Source organism: Lissotriton vulgaris, unplaced genomic scaffold (assembly GCF_964263255.1).
Source record: "Lissotriton vulgaris unplaced genomic scaffold, aLisVul1.2 SCAFFOLD_214, whole genome shotgun sequence".
Taxonomy (NCBI): domain Eukaryota; kingdom Metazoa; phylum Chordata; class Amphibia; order Caudata; family Salamandridae; genus Lissotriton; species Lissotriton vulgaris.
Window position 1 is genome coordinate 1,207,299 of NW_028243866.1, and position 19,809 is coordinate 1,227,107.

Sequence of the window (19,809 nt, forward strand, 5' to 3'; positions counted from 1 at the left end):
CCCTCCTCGACTCAGCCAAAAATAGACCCAAAAAACTATTCGATCTCATCAAGAATTCAAACTGCTCTCCCCCAACCTCCAAGTTGGAGGATTCTACAAAGAAAGCAGCAGAATTTGCAATATTCTTCGACAAAAAAGTGAAATCTCTTGTGGATCAGGTAATTCATCCTACCCCTCCAGAGGAGCGTAAATCCTTAGCCATTTGGCAGAACTTTGACCCCATCTCTGAAGATGCCCTACTCAAATGCATCCTCGAAACAAAGCCCTCCAACCATTCTCTTGACCCCATCCCTAGTGCCATTGCCATCGACTTCTATGGCCATTCTCTTTCCTATTGGACCACTCTGGTTAACCTCTCCCTCTGTCAAGGCTCCCTTCCTGTTTCCTTCAAAACTGGGCAGGTCACCCCTCTGCTTAAAAAACCCACCGCTGATGCAAACGACCTCAACAACTACCGCCCCATCACTAACCTGCCTTTTCTTGCGAAAATCAAAGAAAGATGTGTAGCGAAACAACTCTCCGGTCATATCAAGGACAATGATCTTCTTGACAATTTCCAGTCTGGCTTCATTCAAAACTGCAGCACTGAAACTACCCTGCTGCAAGTGATTGATGACGCGCTACGCATACTCGATTCGGGGGAGTTTTGTCTTGTAATTCTCCTTGACCTTTCTGCAGCCTTTGACACTGTCAATCACAACACTCTCCTTAACACTCTTCAACAGAGAATGGGCATGGAGGGCACGGTGCTAAAATGGTTTGCTTCCTTCCTCTCTGATAGATCCCAAATGATCAAAATAGCGAACAGTCTTTCATCTCCTTTGGCGGTAGGTCAGGGTGTTCCTCAAGGCTCCATACTTGCACCCACTCTGTTCAACCTCTATTTGGAACCATTGGGAAATCTCCTAGGTAAATGCGGGATCCTCTATCATCTCTATGCGGGCGACACCTAAATCTACCTTAAGGTGGCCTCCACTCACGATCTCTCCATTCTAAACTTTACTCTCGACTCCATTCAAAACTGGATGTTAACTCATCAACTGATTCTGAATCCCTTCAAAACTAAATTCCTCCTACTCTCCTCCTCACTTTCTCCTCCTCCGGTTCAATCATGGATGGATCAGATGAATCTACTTAACAATAAACCCATCATTGTCGACAGCGCAAAATCCCTTGGTGTCATACTCAACAAAAAACTCAATCTACTCTCCTGCATCAATTCCATTGCAAAGTCTGCTCGATACCAACTGCGCCTTCTTTGGGGGATTTGTCGCTTCTTCCCAGAGCAAGACCTTAAAACCCTGGTCCAATCGCTGGTTCTCTCTAGATTGGACTACTGCAATTCTCTTCTTACTGGCTTCCCCAAATCCCACCTGTCCCCCCTTAAATCTGTTCTCAATTCAGCAGCTCGTTTCATATATTGGGCCAAAGGAAGCGACCACATCACACTCATTTTATGCACCCTCCGTTGGCTTCCCATTGAGGCAAGATGGATCTACAAGACTGCCTGCATCACCCACAAAGCAATGCACTCCTCCTCTACTCGCTACCTGGCGAAAAACTCAAACTCTCTGAAGGCTCTAGACCATCACGTAATGCGGAAAGTTTATTGCTTGTACCTCCCACTTTCAAAAAGGAAAGATTGATGGCCCAATCCTTTTCAAGCAACGCAGTGAGAATCTGGAACTTACTTCCGCCTCAGCTCCGGACCAGCACCTCTTCCCGGTCCTTCAAAACTGACTTCAAAGTTCTCCTCCTTCAAAGACATTTCCAAATCTAATTCATGCCCTCTCTATTCCCTGAAGAACGTTCTTCACTATAGGAAATTCTGTACTCCATGCCTATAGAAGTGCCTTCCCAGTGTGTTCTTGTGTTTTGAGTGTCTGCCATTTCTTGCAGTTTTATACCTCTACTTGTATCTTGTTCGCTTATGTAATTTGCACACATGTCACTTTTTTCTTCTTGTAATGTATTGTTTGCTACCTCTTCTTGTATTTTGTTCGCTTTTGATACATGCACAATTGTCACCTTTGCCTCATGTAATGTAACGTTTGCAGGGCCGGACTGGGAACCAGAACCGGCCCTGGCAAAGTGCTCGGCCGGACCCCCTCCCCCCTCCGGGAGGAGAGGGGAGGGGGGAGAGGTGCGACCGCGCTCTGTGACAGGGCCGGTTTTCGGCCGTTTTTGTTACAGGGCCGTTTTTGCAGCATAACGGCCCTGTAACAAAAACGGCCCCAGGGGCCCAAAACCGGCCCCCAACCATGCGGCCCACCGGGGAATTGCCCGGTGCCCTCAACGGCCAGTCCGGGCCTGAACGTTTGCTTTTGTATCATGCCCACTTGTAATTTTCTCCTCATGTAACGTTGCTGTTTCTATTGTGAAGTGGTCTGACACCTTCGGGTAAAGTCAGCGCTATATAAAAACGCTTAAAATAAATAAATAAAAAACACAGAGGGCAGCTGGAAGAGATGCCTCGCCATCTGGCGATGAGGTGGAGGCCCAGGACATGCTCCTATATGGAGACCTTGCTGTCATCCTTGAGAGACGACCTACTGACAGTCAAGAGTAACCTAATTCGTGAATTGCAGGCGATGAGGAAAGAGGAGACGGACATTGGTGATAGAGTGGATGCCCTGGAGGGCCATGAGACCTCTTGAGACAAGGAAATAGAGCAACTGCAGCAAGAGATCATTCGTCTCACAGATCAGCAACAGGATCTGCAGGCTCATGCGGAAGACCTCGAAAACCGCTCCAGGCCTCAGGAGGCAGAGGAAGAAGATGTTGAAGCCTACATGGCATCAATGTTTGCCCAGATATTAGGGGACATGACGGCATCCGAGATCCGCCTGGACAGGACCCACAGGGTGGACAGCTGGAATGCTGGAGCGTCGCAGACTAGGAACATTTTACTTGTGTGCACAGCTTCTCTTTGAAAGAGCGATCCTCCGGGTGGCCAGAGCTTTGCCGCCTGTTATGTTCTATGGGCATACCCTGCATTTGTTTCAGGACCTTGCGGTCTCTACTCTTCAGAAGCAGTGGGAATTCCGCCGGTTACAGCTTTTCTGAGGGACAAGAAGATCCCCTACTCTTGGGGCCATCCCTTCAGATTGATATTCCTCTGGCAGGATCAACACTATCAATTTTGCTCCTTGGTAGAGGAGTGCAAACTACTGCAGACTGAGGTGCAGAGATCCGGAACGGAGAAGATAGGTTGCAGAGCAGATAGGCACCAGAGGTGGAGGCGGGTCCCTACCGGACGAGGAGGGGTCAGACCGGACTCTGCGGTCATCAAATCGGAGAGGAAGGCTCTGGTTGAAAAGCTCTCACATGACTCTGCAGCCAAGGATCCCGCCTGAGGACAAGCAGATTGATTTTTGGGGCTGGTAGGAGGGGATGCAATGTGGTCGGGTGTGGGAGGGCCGAGAGAGAATTGGAGGAGATGGCCACAGTCCCTTATTGTGTTTTTTCCGCTGGACTGGCGTTGTATTTTTCTGCCCATTCCTCTTTCCAGGGACAATAGTTGTTCACTGTTTTTGTTGTGGGGTTTGTTTTTGGGTGCTCATCACGAAGTTGCGAAGTAGCTGTTCATGCAGAACATTTTAAATACCTTTTGTACAGCACTATATAGCTTATTTACTTAAAGCACCTTATCACCTATTAGCTAGCCTTGCATCGTTTTCCAATAATCTTTGTCTGCTTGTGACAGCCTTACTATGTTAAAACAAGAAAAAATTTAAAAAGAAAAAATGTGATTAAACTATTAATATATGACATTTCAATTAATTCAAATTGGGGTATTCTCCTTTCTTCATGCAAAAATATTTATGACAAATTAAAGTAATTTCTGTACCCAACAGAACCAACATTAGCATATACTCTAGACATCCAGGTTCTGAGGGTCACTGGGTCACCCCATTATACTTGATGTTCATACAGAAGGGGCATCACTGACTGTGGTCGAACGGGTGGCGGAGGGTCGAGGAGCTGGGAGTTGGTGGGCTGGGTGAGCACTGTCTCTTATGGCATCGATAGGGAAGAATCTGAAGGTTTTGTCCTTCAATGTTAAAGGGCTTAACAATCCAGTTAAGAGCCGGGCAATCCTCTCTTACCTGGTACACTCTCAAGCCAAAATTTGCTTATTGCAGGAGACACATCTTCGGGCTAGTGACTGGCTCAGACTTAAATCTAGAGCTTTACCCCAGCAGTTCTTCTCTGCTTTAACTCATTATGCGGCTGGAGCAGAGCTACTTTTCTCACGCTCTTTCTGAGGGAAGATGGTGATAAAAATAGCTGAAATTAAAGGTCGCCTGTTTGGGTATCAAATTCCTTTTGGACCGCACTCCCTGATCACAGGCTCAGTGTATGCTCCCAACGAAGGTCAGGAACAGTTTTTACACAGAGTGTTTGCGGACATTATCTCAACACAGGATCGATGGGTGGTCCTTGGGGGGATCTCAATCTTGTAATTCACAACAAGTTGGACGCCCCGACACAGAGGCAGGGAGCTGCTGGAGTCATCACCATAGAGGGGGCCTCTGGTTGCAGGAGATGGGTCTATGGGATTTCCGGCATGACAGAAACCCAACAACACAGGATTACACCTTCTACTCCCAAGCACATAAATCCTATGCCAGACTCGATCATTTCTTAGGCTCCCGGGATGTACAGGTGGCAACTACTTCAGTAGAGATAGAGCCCCGCTTACTGTCCGACCACTCTGCGGTCCTGTTGGACCACTCTCTCCCATGTAGTGATACTGCTACTCGCAATTGGTGACTGCGCGAGGCTCTCCTCTGCAGGCGGGAAGTTGTCAGTCAGATAGAAAAAGCCATAAGGGACTACATAGAGATCAATGTACCTCGGACACGCCAATCTCAATGGTCTGTGACACTATGAAAGTGGGGGGAATTAATCGCCATCTCTGCAGCAGATAATAAAGCCAGGAGGGATAAGCGCACACAACTACAGCAGTAGATACAGGAGCTGGAGCGTATACACCACTGAACAGTGGCACCTAGAGTGTAGAGACAGCTGGAGACTGCTAGAAAACAGCTGGCTGGGCTGGATCTGGATAGTGCGGAGTATACGATCTTATGTCTCAAACATTCCTTCTATGTGGGGGCAATAAATGCAGGAGACTGCGAGCGAATACACTCAAGGGGCAGTGACAGGCCACTGTGGTTGGTAGATGCCTTGTTGATGGAGGAGGGGGTTGTGGTGAAGGGAGATGAACAGGTAGCAGCAAGATTCGGCTCCTTTTACAGCGACCTGTACTCTGAAAGGATCTTCTTCCCTCTGGCATTCTGGCTTACCTAGAAGGAACTACAGTGACTCGCTTAAAAGATGAACAGGCAGCAAGTCTGGATGGTCTGATCAGGATAGAGGAGATAATCTCTGCGATCTCAAGGCTGAAGCCCCGTTAGTCGCCTGGCTTGGACGGCTTCCCTGCCACCTTTTATAAAGCCTTTTGCACGTCCGTGTCCCCCTCTTCTCACCAGGGTCTTTAACTCCATCACAAGCTCACACACTCTTCCTCCCTCGATGACAGAGGCCTCCATAGAAGGTATCGCGAACCCTGGTAAAGGCAAGAGACAGTGTGGGTCCTCCCGACCCATCTCCCTCTTAAATGTTGATGCAAAGCTGTTCACAGGAGTTCTTGCGGCTCACCTTGCACCCTTAATCCTGGGCTAGTGGACCCAGACCAGGCCGGGTTTATCCACTCACATAAGGCACTGGCTGATTCAGCCGGTAGTGAGGGGGGCGGCACAGCGACACCTGAGAAGATTTGAGAGGTGCCTTCTTAGCAAGGACTCTGATCAGAGTCTTATTACTGAGCTGTATGGGTTGCTTCGCATGGCGAGCCCTACACAGCTCCTGTGGGAGCTGGAGTTAGGCAGACATGTCCCCAGGTGAGTGGCAGGACGTCTATTACCTGGCGCGCTATACAGCCTTTAACACCTCCAGAATTGAGAAGATGATGAAAATCGCCACGTCTTAGTATTTAACTCCGGTCCGTCCACATAAGAGGAATACATAGCGCAGTGACAGGTGGTAGAGACATTGTTATTCCCCACGGACGCTGGTACATACGCTATGGGAATGTCCTAAACTGAAGCAGTTCTGGGGCGAGATCTTATCAGATATTGATGCACATTTTGACACTGAGCTACCCAGATTTCCTTCCTATATGTTGTGCGGGGTCTTCTCAACCCGCTCACATTCCCACTTAAATCCAGAAGGGGGCAACACATTGTCTTGGCACTGGGGGCAGCACATCGATCTATTCTGGCTCTCTGGGAGACGGATAGGGCGTTGCCTCGGCAGAACTGGTTACATCAGATCTGGCATCTTCTGGGGAGGGAGAGGTTCTCCTTAACACTAGCACAAAAAGGGGGTTCCTACCGGGAGATGCGGCAGCCGTTTCTCAAGCTCCTCTCCCAGAAATCTACTGAACTCACCTGTGCCAGGTATTTGAGACAGCTGCACCTGACCTCGCCGCAGGAGGGATCCCAATTGGCGTTCCTCTATGGAGGAGGCTGCTATGTTATGACTTTGATAGGAATTAGAGACAGAGGGCCCGATTCACAAAACTAACTTAAGACAAAATCCTAAACTTACTACATTTGGTATTCACAGAAGTTAGGATTTTGTCTTAAGTTTGTCTTAAGACAGACTTGAGACAGACTTAAAACAGACTTAAGTTAGGATTTTGTCTTAAGTCTGTCTTAAGACAAAATCCTAACTTCTGTGAATACCAAAAGTAGTAAGTTTACGATTTTGTCTTAAGTTAGTTCTGTGAATCGGGCCCCGAGTGAGCACCCAGGGTGGGGAGGTGGGGGGGGAGGGGGGGGGGGTTCCGGGGAGGAGCTGGGGAGAGTTAATGAAAAGTTGCCAGGAGGTTGGACATTGGTGTATTCTAGCACTGAAATGGCATGATGCATAATTTGGTATGTTTGCTTCTTGTTGCAATAAACCAAATGTAAACATAAAGCCCTTCACTGTTGAGACCTCCCTTAAAAGCCCTTCCCTGTTGAGCTCTCTGTGTACTAGCATGCTTACAACTACTTTTAAGACCCTTCACTGATGAGAACTACAGTTAAAACCCTTCAATGTTGAGAAGTACCTTTAAACCTCTTTACCTTTGAGCTCTCTATTTACATATGTTTACAAGTACCTTTAAAACCCTTCAGTGTTGAGCACTGTTGATTCTTCTAGACATTAAGGGATCAACCACTGAGTGTGCTGTTACTGACCCATGAGAAGGGTGACTCCTCTGATGAAACCGCTCCTGCTGCCACACAAAAAGCACAGCAGTATACTGAAAAGGGCAGAAATACAGCATCTCTGCTCATAAGTACTTGTCCAGTACATTTAAATATAGGGTTTCCCTGCAGAGATGGTCTTATTAAATGTATGGTAGCCTTCCTGAGAAGTATTGACACAGTTTAATAAAAATATGGCACCTCTGCTGAGAAGTGACTTTAGTATTCGTGACGTCAATGGCAGCCCTCCAGAGAAGAGTTGGTACTGTTCATGTAAGTGTGGTATTTGCGTTGAGGCATGTTGGTGATAATTGTATTAAAAGAATGCCACACTCCAGAAAAATGTTGGTACTGTCTATAAAAGGACTATCTGCTCTGCGATGAAAAACCTAGTCCAATCCCATTAAAGTTATGATTGTGAGTGACCCTGTGTGCTTGGGGCTGCCTGCCATTGCATGTTCGTCTCTGTTTAGAATTGCCTTTCAAAGACATTTAGTTTCCATAGGTTTAGTTAGTCAGCAGGGCTACAAAGAGCCCATCTGCCACAGATGTTCACGAAAAAACCTCGAGTGAAGCCCGCATTTATTCTTTAATGTTGTAAAGTCCATCCAGTCTTGACGAATGTAAAAACATGATTTACGGCTAATTTTTCCAAACATACTTAAAGGCTAGAATAACACCAAAATTCCAAAAGTAAATGCATTCTTGCAATTTCACCACGTTAGGCCACTTTTGAAAACTATGAGGGAGGTTTCTACCCTCTCCCCTGAGTACTTGTATGCAGTGTCGTCACTCAGGGCCTTTTCCTGCACACACAGACACTCCTCTGACAGGACAGAGTTTTTAAGTAGCCAATAGCCCTGGCGTGTGTACCTTAGAATGTTTTTTATTTACCTTTATTATTGCAGGCGATCCATTTCACATTCTCCGCGAACGTCACCTCTCTGCCAATCAGATACGTGAAAAGCCGCACCTGGGAAGCCAAGTTGGGAAAAGATTACTCCCGGAAATGATGCCAATGATAATTTTCTCTAAGCATAAAGTGCTGGTCCCACCCCGATAGCACTCGATGGATAAGACGCATGCGTGGGGTGGCCGGTCAGCGCAGGAATGCACTAAGAATCATTTACTGGGTAACTGGGTTTAACTTTTATTTCCAGTCCACTCCCTAGTCCCTCAAAATGGCCAGTTTTAGGAAACACGGGCGCTTATTTACAAAGCCCTAGCACCACTTTTGCGTCATTTTTAACATGGGAAAAGTGACGCAAAAGTGGCGCAAGGGGCTTGTAAATCTGCCCCACAATGTTCTACAATGTGCAAAGGATTGAGAGAGAATGGTTCACAAAGCCTCTTTCCATCAGTAGGACTTCCTGGGAAAACCCACCAGTATGTCACCTCAAAGTTAGGGGTAGGTTGCAATTACTTCCAGAAAACACTTTCAGGATTGGTCACAGACTTATTTCTTCTCCATACATTTGGATGCTCCTCATGGCCCGGTGCTGCCAGGAATCATAGTGTTAGGAGTATAATCTCTACTCCTTCACTGCTTTTAGGAGCAGGCGTTGTCCCTGCCCCCTCTGCAGCTCTGAAGTGCGCCCCCTACTGTCCCCACTATACAAGAGCACCACATTCATATGCCCGGATGTCTTTAGATGTTCAATCACTGAATCACAATTTTCAACCAAGATACATTGAGGCATTATGGGCCATATTATCAAGAAAGAACGATTCATTATCGCCGCTTTTATCGGCAGGAAACTGCAGCTAAAGCGGTGATAATGGGCTTGATAGTATGGCTTTGTGAATTCCCATAGAAGCCCAGGTTCTGGTGTTAACCTATGTTCGGAGTCATCCTGCTCCCCCCTACTGAGGCAGCGCTAGGCCTATCCAGATTCTAATGGCTTGGTTCAAAATACCAAATAATAAGTATATGTACTTAAACGTTATGCTCTTCCACACAACCGTATGCGGACATCACCCTCCCTAGCTCACATGATTGTGTCTGTAGATGGGTAACCTCATAGAACATCCAGTGCCTGGTTACGAGTCTGGCGGTCCTCAAACCGCCAGACTCATGGTTGGGCTGCAGTGGCGGACTCTTGCCGCCCTGGGACTGCCAACTATGCCAGGGAAACACTGTTCCCTGGAGTGGCGCGGTGGTCAAGAGGCATCAATATGCTTGGCGGGACCACAGCGATCCCGCCAAGCATATTATGATTTTCCTCACTGCGACTGACTTCCAGGAGGTCTTTCCTCCATGAAAACAGTGGCGGGGAGGAAAGCCTCACTCCATGTAGATGCACCAGGGGGGCACAAGATGTGCCCCCCTCTATTCATGCACCCCCAGTTCCAGCACGGCATGACCTTCACAGTCCATGCCAAGCTGGAACTTCCTCTGATGTTCCCATTGAGGTGCCTATTTTATAGGGCCTGCCGAACAGCAAAGGAAACGCCTGCCAATGACTAAAAAAGTAATTATACGGTGGGCTAATTTTCACGCGGCATTGGCGGTGAGGCGTCTGGGCAGTCCCGCCTCTGCACCATCAAACTCGTAATCGTGCCCTTAGAGTAGTGGGCGCTTCTTGAGTCCACACTAATATTTTAATAAAGGGCAAATTTAGCTGATGCATATTATTTATTTGTTGTACTGTAATGAGTGAACTGATGTGAGGTGATGTCTTTTCATAAATTGAGGAAGGGGTCAGCTTATTTACAAGACTGTCTAGCTGCAGATCTGTCTTCCTTTTGCTGCTTATTGCTCTATTACTGATAGAATATGGCTTTGTTGACTCAATTCTCTTGTTCGAGCCACATCTGTCTACGACACACCTTGCGATCAGGCCAGTTGTATTTTTCAAACACAGGTTCGTAGTCCTCCACGGCTCCATCGGTGATGAGCATGATGGCCTGGTTGCAGAGCCCGCCCTGCCCAGCCTCCTTGAACTGCAACGACAAGAGTACATATTAACTTCATCAGCAACATTGTTGTTTTATCAGTTTGTTTGCAGTTAGCACTGGTGCTGGTTCTTAATTCTGAAGCATAGATTCGAATTTATCTAGGCCAAGCACACAGCAAATAGGTACTCAATTCACACCTCAAACACAAGTGATCGGAGTTGTAGAAGAGCCTGAACACTCCCCAATCGGCTCCTCTGCTATGGCGGAAGAGCGTCGCCCCACTGCTTTTAAGCAGTGAAAAGTAGAGGACACACAAAATGATAATAACATTGAGTTGTTATCATTTTAGGTTTCCATGTTGCTTTGCGGGCGGGCATGTGGGCGCGGCTGCTATGCTCTAGGAGCACAGGGCCGGGGAGGAGTGGTTTGCCCACTCCTAAGTGCAAATGACTCTTTGGCTGACTCTCTCAGGCCGCCCGAAACAGTCATGCAAACTCTCCCTGTTCTCCACGCAGGCTGCATTACAGCCTGCGTGGAGAACATGTTCAGGCCCACATTCCCTGGCTGAGCGTTGAACCAGGATGCTCAGACCAATCACAACGCTGCATTGCAGCGTTGTGATTGGTCAGGGGAGCCTGGGTGCTTAAAAACCACAATGCTACATTGCAGCGTTGTGATTGGTCAGGGGAGCCTGGCTGTGCTTCCTGTCCCTGGGGAGCCTGGCTGTGCTTCCTGTGCCTCGAGTCCGACGAGGAGAGCAGGAGCAGAGACGTGGGACTCAGCGCGGCAAAGTAAGTGTTCATTTATTTATTTATTTATTACATTGTGCACCGTTCCCCCATCCCCCCTCGCGCCCCTCTCATGCCCCCTAGCTGCGCGGCACCACCCGCCCCACCATACATGAGCCATGCCAGCCACCACTGGTGCACCTTTTCAAATGAAACACTTGCTACCAAGAACGAACAACTGTTCATATCTGCACCATACCAATGATGGCCATGCCGCCCCCAACATGTTTAGGATATCCTTCAATCTGCCTCTTTTAGAAACCATTTCATCATTACCATGTCGAAGGTCTCAGTGAGAAATATAACACCAATACTAGTGCATCACCTCTTACGCCACTCAGCTCTCGACGCCGTGGACTTACAGAACAGGCTCACATTTAAAGGAACCCTGCTCACTTAGCCTAATATGAGGAGCACAAAGGCCACTTTATGCAAGTACATTTCAAATCCTGAAACGGTGGTAATTCAGTTGCACAAACTCTACCAATGTGGTGGAATTTATGCGTTGACAAATGGAGTGTGAAAGTCATCTACCTAGCTGTTTCTGGGTAGGCCTACAATCAACAGAAGGTGAAAACTGAAAACCCCTTTGTTTGTGGATTTTAACGCACCTCCTACAGGGAGTGGAATGAATTTCACCATGAGATAACACATTTTCCACATGCTTATGCACATCTCCGCATGCAGAATTTGCACCTTCAGTGGAATGGGTGTTCTTTGCACTCTTTCACTTGTGTGGATATCCAGGTGGGCCCTGGGGTCCTTTGTAAAGCCCTGAAAAGTTGGAATTTAACTGCAACATTGAAGTAATCCGAATAGGGCGCATTTTTTACTTAAAAATCTCTATCTCTGAGTGTTTGGCTTACAATCTTGAGCATCGAGGAAACAGGTTCATCCCCACCCAGAAAGAGGTTCCCTTAGAGACACAGTTCTATTTTTAGATACTAAAACTTTATTCTCTCTCTTTAGTACTTGTTGTTTCTGTATTTATAATCTGGCTCCGTCCACATGACCCCTTTCTGTGAGCGCTCTTACCTCCCTTAGGATTTTGAAAGATTCAATCAAGGCGTTGTTGACTGTCCCCACCCCTTTGGCTTGAAGCTCGTCCACCAGTTGCTTGAAGTGCTAAAAACATGAACATACAGAGAGTAGTCTGTTAGTATCGGACACAATAAATACACGACGACAGCAGGGACAATCTCTTTTACGTAGTTAATGCAGATAATGTAGTACATTTTATCTGCACATACTTTGTAGTGCCTCTTTGCTGGCACATGAACAGTCATGATTTCCTGCCTTGGAGATATATAGATCCTGGTTGCTATGCAAGGCCCGACGAAATGAAGGATGCCCGAGGTCCCTGCAAGGGACCCCCATGGGAGGGCAAACCCCGTAGTAGGGCGCAGGGAACCGAGGCCAGCCCGTGGGAGGGAGGGGGCGGGGGAGGCGGGGTCACGCTAGGTCAGGCCACCCCCCCTTTTCCTGGGAGGTTATAGGGGAGCTCCTCCCTCCCGGCGTCCTCTTTGCTGCTGCCCCTCTACCACTGTGGTCGCTAGGCTGCCCCTCGCCAGCCTTAGGCCCGTTAGCCCCCCTAGGCCCTCTCCCTCACGACCCCGGACGCGAGGCCCGCAAGTTTCAGCTCCCCTCCCTACCGCTCACCCGCTGAAAGGGGGGAAGTGGTGAGGGGGGAATATTAATGTTGTATTTATGTTTTCTAGGTTGCAGGAGGTGTTACAAGGCGACCCCCCATGCAGGACAGGCGCAGGAACAGGACCTGAAGCCCCAGTGCAAAGGCACAGCGCTGAGTCATATGTAAGCCGAGGGGTCCTTCTCGGGGACTTGGTTCAACGGCACCCCGTTAGTCCTTAGGGCGGTTGTAAGCCTGAACAACCGGGGGTTTGCTAATAAACGCCCCGCCTGGATGGGCAAGGTGTGAGTTGACTCTCCCTTGTCTGGAGGGTGGGGCAGGTGGACGATAGGTCCACCGGTGGGAGGCTGGTGCCTCCCAGGATCGACACCTGGCCAGGGCCATTGTGTCCGCGTCATTGGCTCAACATCAGGCGCCCTGCAACAAGGGGTTGCGGGGCTTAGGGGGGTCGCCTGTCAGTTAACCCGCTCTGTTATTTGTATCACAAATAAACCTGCAACATCTTATTCCCAAACTTACTTGTCTGTGTATCATTTGGGTGGCGAGGTGTACCGATGCAACTACTATGAAACATTTCATAGATCCTTCCTTCAAACTCCCTGGTGAGTATATTTGAAAGGCTGTGCTTTAATTAGGACCACGTGGACTCGTTGTATTCTAAATTGTTCTGGGGGGGGGGGGAGGGGTGGAGCTGCATCAAACGTACTGAAGAGGGGTAGGTTTGCTTTCCACACCCCTCCCACACTACATAGTTCTGTTTGTTTTGCCAGGGTTGATTGTTTTTCCCAGTCTGGTTCAGGTCATGCTGTCTGCCATCACTACCAGATGTCATGGGGCCTGGTTTACCAGGAAGGAAATCGTTCAACACCAAAGTTTTCTCAGCACGCTTAACTGCTCCAAGCCAAAACTGTAAATAAACAGCCTCGGGGTGGAGACTTTGGTTAGTTAAAAACACGAGTCCTGGGTTCTGTAGTAATAATTCAGTGTTTAAATATAACCTGATCTGAAGTCAATATCATAAGTGAGATTGTGTAAGGATGAAAAGTCATTGTTCATTACAATAAAATAAAAATATGGACTTCACACTTCAATATAAAAAAAATTAGCAAATGTGTTAAAAGAGCTGGCGTAATTTCCATGAATAGTTAGTTATACCATATTCTGGTCTGATATCTGGCCATTGAAATAAAGGACGTGTCGAGTCCCCTACCGCAGTGGTAAACAGGGAAACAGCGTTTACAGTGCTGTCTCCACAATGCGGTTCATTTAAAATGCAGTTGTTACAACGACTGCGTTGTTACCATGCGTACCATTACATCGCAAGTCGCTGTAGGGGGCGCACTGGTGTTGGATTTAGAATCCAACCCCTTCCCTACTGTTACAAACTGGAGTAGGAATAGTAAATAATACTATTCCTAAGTCCAGATAGCCCCCTACAGCAAGTCGTTGAAACGACTTGCAATGCAATTGTTTGCGTTGAAACAGTGCGGTCGTTGTAACAACAGTGTTGTAATGGAATGCCTGAACAACTCATTTGTTGTAAAGAGCCATATTCTGGTAAACTAAGTTCGAAGCGCCTAGACCCCTCCTACCTAACATTGCCATCCCAGCAAATGGGAGGCGGGTCTGTGACGTCCTTGTAACACAGAAAATGCTGACTGTACGGGGGGAGATAATGTTAGAGTTGCCACAAACAGCAGAGCATTTCGGCCATCTTTGTGAAGAAATGTATTCTAGTAAACTGCTCCCCCTTTCATCCTTCGGTTGTTGGCTTGACCTATGAGAGCACAAGGTACACAAATTCGACCATGGCAGCGTGCAGCGCCCATTAGGACTCACCTCACGGTTGTCTCTGTCCGCTTGAACCAGCATCCCCTTGAAACATGGCTCGATGTAATGAACATAATCATTGTACTGCGGAAAACAAGACAAGACACAGAAAGTAAAGCAGCGACCTTGGACATGATGATACCGCCTGAATGACGTTGATGCGTCACATCAAGGTTTCCAGTGTTGTCTGCACAATCAACAGAGGACTTTATGCCACCAAACAGAATTTACAATATGCAGAGCGCCACATTTCTGACTTGGGTGGATAGGAAAAGATGCCTAATATAAATGCTAGATATATTTGTGTGGGGGTACATGCTTTTGCCATTTAATATGATTAAACAAGCTTGTGTTACTCCTACTACATGGTATCGAAAAGGTATTTCGCAGGCATATATTCACATGTGTCTCCACAGACCACGCATGGCCTCTCCTCCTGTGATCTAATGACATGCCTTAAATCTCTAATCTGGGGGGGGGGGAGGCGGCGAGGGGGGTGATTCTCTGCTTCCGAGGCGATGCTGACCAGTTATGCCACTAGAGCCCGATTACAAGCGAGGGTTGATTGCTGAGCACTGGAGAGAATAGAGTGATCTCCAGAGCTGTTCACATAGACCAGGTGATAAAGCTATCTCTGTCATTGTGGGTTGCCTTGACCACACTAACCAGAGCTGGAAGACTCTCTACATCCATGCAAACCCTCAGGACGCGCCCTACTTCTCGTTTCATATTGGTTCCGTAGTACACAATTATCGCTTTGGTTTTATTATTCCTAATCTTAGTCTGTGTGAAATGCTTGGGTGGCAGAAGTCTACTACATTAATAAAAACTCTCGGGTTGTATTCACAAAAGTACATTTACACATGCAGATTTACTCACATATAGCTTTACTCCTGCACTTAGGTTTAATTCTACGCCAATGTGTTATTCATCATTTCTGAGTTTAGATTTACACCAAAGTGTACACTTAGATTTCTCCATCCCCCTAAAACCAGTGATTGGTGGCCTCCAAAAGTAAATTTACAAGTGAAAAACTAATACTATTAACTTTTCACATGTAGATGGTACTCTTTGCCACTTGATTGGAGATCTCTCCATAGGAAAGTATAGGGAAAATTAATAACTTATGATTCTTTTAAAGAATCATTAAAACATATGTTAATTTAACATTTGAAAGTGAAATAATTTAAATATTTATTAACATAGAACTAATCAAATACATTTTACAGTACATGGACTCAAATTAACTGTGTATTAAATAATTATTTATTTTGAAAATATTAATTTAATTATTTAATAATATTTCTAAAATAATAATTAAAAAAATTCCAACCCACTGTGACATTTTTGTTTTTAGTTACTTTTTTTATTAAATATTGTTAAAAGATATGTTTTGAATTAATTGAAATAATTCTACATCAAACAAAAGTTTTAAAATAAATGTAATAATGATTAAAAATAGCATTAAATGGTGGTCACCAGTAGGTAGTTACAGATAGGACCTAGTTTTCATAGGAAAATAGTTTTTTGTTTTGCTAGTAGCTTGGGCGCCATTTGTCAATTCTTCACAAAATTTTCAAAACTAGTTTGCCACTCATTTTAGCTGCTGTCTTGAAGATTTCGTACAAATTGTAACTAAAGTAATTTCCACTGTGAGTACTAAAATTAATCATTGGTGATGTATTCAAATTTACAAAACCTTATTTATTGTAACTTATTTTCAGACATACTAATCTTTACTCCTGGTTTCGGTACCTGGTCTGTGCCTAGATGTTACGATATAAGATTATACATTATACATAAACGTACAAAACTTAGGAAAAAGGAAAGAGAACCTACGGCAAACCCGGTTTACAAAATGAAACATGGGATGAAAACAATAAATGTGCCAATTAGAAACTGTACTTCAGTCTTCCAATTGTTTAAACAATTATAGTTGTAATTTTTATGTTGCACAGTCCAAAGAGGAGGTAGTCCAAAGAGAGTACACACACAAGGGACAACCTTTCTCTCTGAGTCCTTGTGTGTGTCTACAGATTCCTCAGTGAATAAAATCTCTTACATTTACTACCAAAAAAAAAATACAAACATAAATTTAGTACCAAAGAAAAAGAATACAAACAATAATCTAGCCTATATTGCCGAAAGCACATCTTTGTATTCCTAATATTTTCTTTGCTCTAACTTTAGTTCCTAAAATAACTTAAACCTTACCGCAATGACGTTGACAAAGTCATTCTCTCCTAGCGTGTCCAAGATTGTCGTGATGGTGTGTTTAGCGATAGTCATCCTCAGGCCTTTCATGCTGCCACTGACATCTACCAAGATCACAATGTCCTTTGGGGAAGTAGCCGCCTGGATGTACCTTGGAGACAATGCAAAATGAAACAGAGCATCCTTGAGCTAGCCTCAGATGGAGAGTCCAGACATCTTACTGTACTTCAACATAACTTCTCCCGGGCAAATGCAAAGTTTGTGTGCGATGATGACTGTATGAATAAATGTATACATTTGGAAAGTGAATAGGTTTGACTTTGAGGAGTGAAGGTAAATTTGTTGGTGGGGTCGTACAATTCACACGAAGGGATGTGGAACAGTGCCGCATAATCGAGGGGAAATCAGATAAGCATGGGCTAACTCTTCCTGACCACCTGCACTTATGCCCTCTGTTATTGTGTGAATCTTAAATAGAAATTTAAATAAAAGTTGGGAGCTTATATAATTGATGCCATACTTAGAGATGGTAGACAGACTTTCATTTTATGCGGGTGTTTCATATAGGCAACAGAAGTGTAATCCATGTGTTTTCTAACACACAAAGATGTGTTGGCATAATTGTAGTGAAGCAGAAATGCCAGATAAGCATATTTACCTTAGATATACTGTGTCATAGAATGTTCATAAGTCAATATTCATATATAGGCAATACATATAGTTTGGACTGTTTTAGCATTATGCAAATATTAGTGTAACAATGTTGGTGAGGGTGGAAAGAAAACATTATTTTACAATAGCACGAAGATCCAATTTCTAAAAGTTATTTAGCAAACATTATAATGAATAACACTGCTGCCTTTAACATAACCCTAATACATGTTATTTATACAAAGAAAAATGTATTTGGGGCATTGGTTAAATGTGCACCTGTCTCTGAATGTAAGTAGAGGGGGGGCCGAAAGGTACAAAGCCAGCTGCAATAACTGGAAATGTTTGTATTTTACAGTATCGGAGAGCATCATGACAGTACTAGTCGCGATAGGTCAGTAACTAGTAGAATATATAAGAAGATGGGAACAAACTCGGAGAGATACTTCTCTAAATAGTGATCTTTGCCAAAGTACGTCATGTTTGCTAAAGTACGTCATGTCGAGCTAAATATACAACTTACCACGTAATTCTATGTTTAATTAACTGGGCACTATAAAATGAATCCCAGTAACCACTGAAAAATGTGTGAAGTAATGCAAAAGAAAACCCTACATCACCCTTAGGTTAATTGCACCAGGTAAAGGGTGTGTCACTTGCACAGTTTGTCTCGAATACAGTGTTGAAAAGCACCTCTGCATTCAAGCATTATTTGATCTTGTACCCCTGGTTTCACATTCATTGCATTGTGTACACACTTCACTGGAGGCATGTTTCTGCATTTCATCAAAGTGTACATTATTTTATTATAAGATATCTGTTTTGCGATCTTTATTGTGTCTCTTGCAGACAATGCATTTTTCCTCTACTGAAAGAGAAGCAGTTCACTTAGGCCAGACCTGCTTTTATGTTTTTACAAATGTTACCTACTGAATTTGTTTTAATGTTGCTAGGTTTTTAATAACTGCTGTCAGGCTCAGTAAAAGAAGGAGGTGATTGACACATGGTGTATATTGTATGCGCTTACACTCATAGATTTTATTGGCTTTCTTTTAAATACCGTATTTTTAAAGATGTTGTGTTTTTATGATGCCAAGATCAATTCTGCCTCAGCGGTTGTTTACTTCTTGCTGCTATCTGCTATCTTTGTATGTATACGTCGGTCTTTAAATGTTTTTATTATGTGCTTGTATCTTTTATGGTTTTTATTAACCAATTAAATATTATTTGACTCACTGACTGATTTCTGAGTTATGTCATCAATAGAGTAGCAAGAGACGGGCCACACTGCCTCCTTAATTAGTGAGGGGTCTTGCAGGAAATGCACTCGACCATCCTTGTGCAGACTTCTTCCATCCTTCTCCTACACAGTTTCTAGGTTCACACAACAGCACTGCTCTGTGTAGTAAGCCAGTTGCTCAGCATGCTAGTGGAAGAGTATCCTCTACACGGTGGTCACTGTTACAGTGTCTTTAACAGAGAATGTAACACAGCACAGAAAGAGAGTGGCCAGGCTAAGGGGGTGATTCAAGACCAGATCTGCCCCAGCAGCCACATTGGGGGCATTTTCCATAGCACTGCAGTCATCCCAGAACTCTTTGTGGTAGGATTCAGGAGCTCTCATAAAGCCAAGATCAGTCTGATGCACTCAGACTTTCAGCATGATGCTCACTCTCAATTGGAAGCGCCCTCGTCCTGGTCAGATAAGATGGAAATAAAATGGTGGCATTTAAAGAAGTGCTAGTATTATGGGTCGCATTTAAAGGCGTGCTAGTGTTATGGGTCGCATTTAAAGGCGTGCTAGTGTTATGGGTTGCATTTAAAGGCGTGCTAGTGTTATGGGTCGCATTTAAAGGCGTGCTAGTGTTATGGGTCACATTTAAAGGTGTGCTAGTGTTATGGGTCGCATTTAAAGGTGTGCTAGTGTATGGGTCGCATTTAAAGGCGTGCTAGTGTTATGGGTCGCATTTAAAGGCGTGCTAGTGTTATGGGTCGCATTTAAAGGCGTGCTAGTTTAAAGGTGTGCTAGTGTTATGGGTCACATTTAAAGGCGTGCTAGTGTTATGGGTCACATTTAAAGGTGTGCTAGTATTATGGGTCGCATTTAAAGGCGTGCTAGTGTTATGGGTCGCATTTAAAGGCGTGCTAGTGTTATGGGTTGCATTTAAAGGCGTGCTAGTGTTATGGGTCGCATTTAAAGGCGTGCTAGTGTTATGGGTCCCCCGCATCAATTCTTGCCAGGGGTGCAGCACAGAAACATTTAACCTATCAGATTAGGTTTCAGGGGCATTCACAGAGAATATGAGATTCTTTTTAACCTTTAATGGCCACTATGGACTAATGTGGAGTTTGTTGACCTAGACGCAGTAGGACCACGGTGGTGGAAGCAGTGTCTTCACCAACCTAACCGCAGCGGGTCACTGAATCAAGAGTTTACCAACATTTCTGCATTTTTTCCCCACTAAGCTGCTTCTGTCTACATATTGGGAATGTCTATGGTGAAAACAACAGTGATGAT

The 19,809-nt window shown here is 45.2% G+C and overlaps 1 protein-coding gene across 1 annotated transcript in view; it reads right to left on the bottom strand.

Moving 5' to 3' along the window:
- The window catches only part of LOC147668214 (voltage-dependent calcium channel subunit alpha-2/delta-4-like), a 987,093-nt gene that overhangs the window by 617,965 nt on the left and 349,319 nt on the right, over positions 1-19,809 (bottom strand). Inside the window, exons 8-12 of the mRNA XM_086948696.1 lie at positions 16,641-16,791; positions 14,436-14,510; positions 11,984-12,073; positions 10,092-10,205; positions 8,157-8,235 (exon numbers count right to left, since the gene is read on the bottom strand). Coding sequence (XP_086804822.1) covers positions 8,157-8,235; positions 10,092-10,205; positions 11,984-12,073; positions 14,436-14,510; positions 16,641-16,791 — 509 coding nt within the window. The remainder of the gene's footprint in view (positions 1-8,156; positions 8,236-10,091; positions 10,206-11,983; positions 12,074-14,435; positions 14,511-16,640; positions 16,792-19,809) is intronic.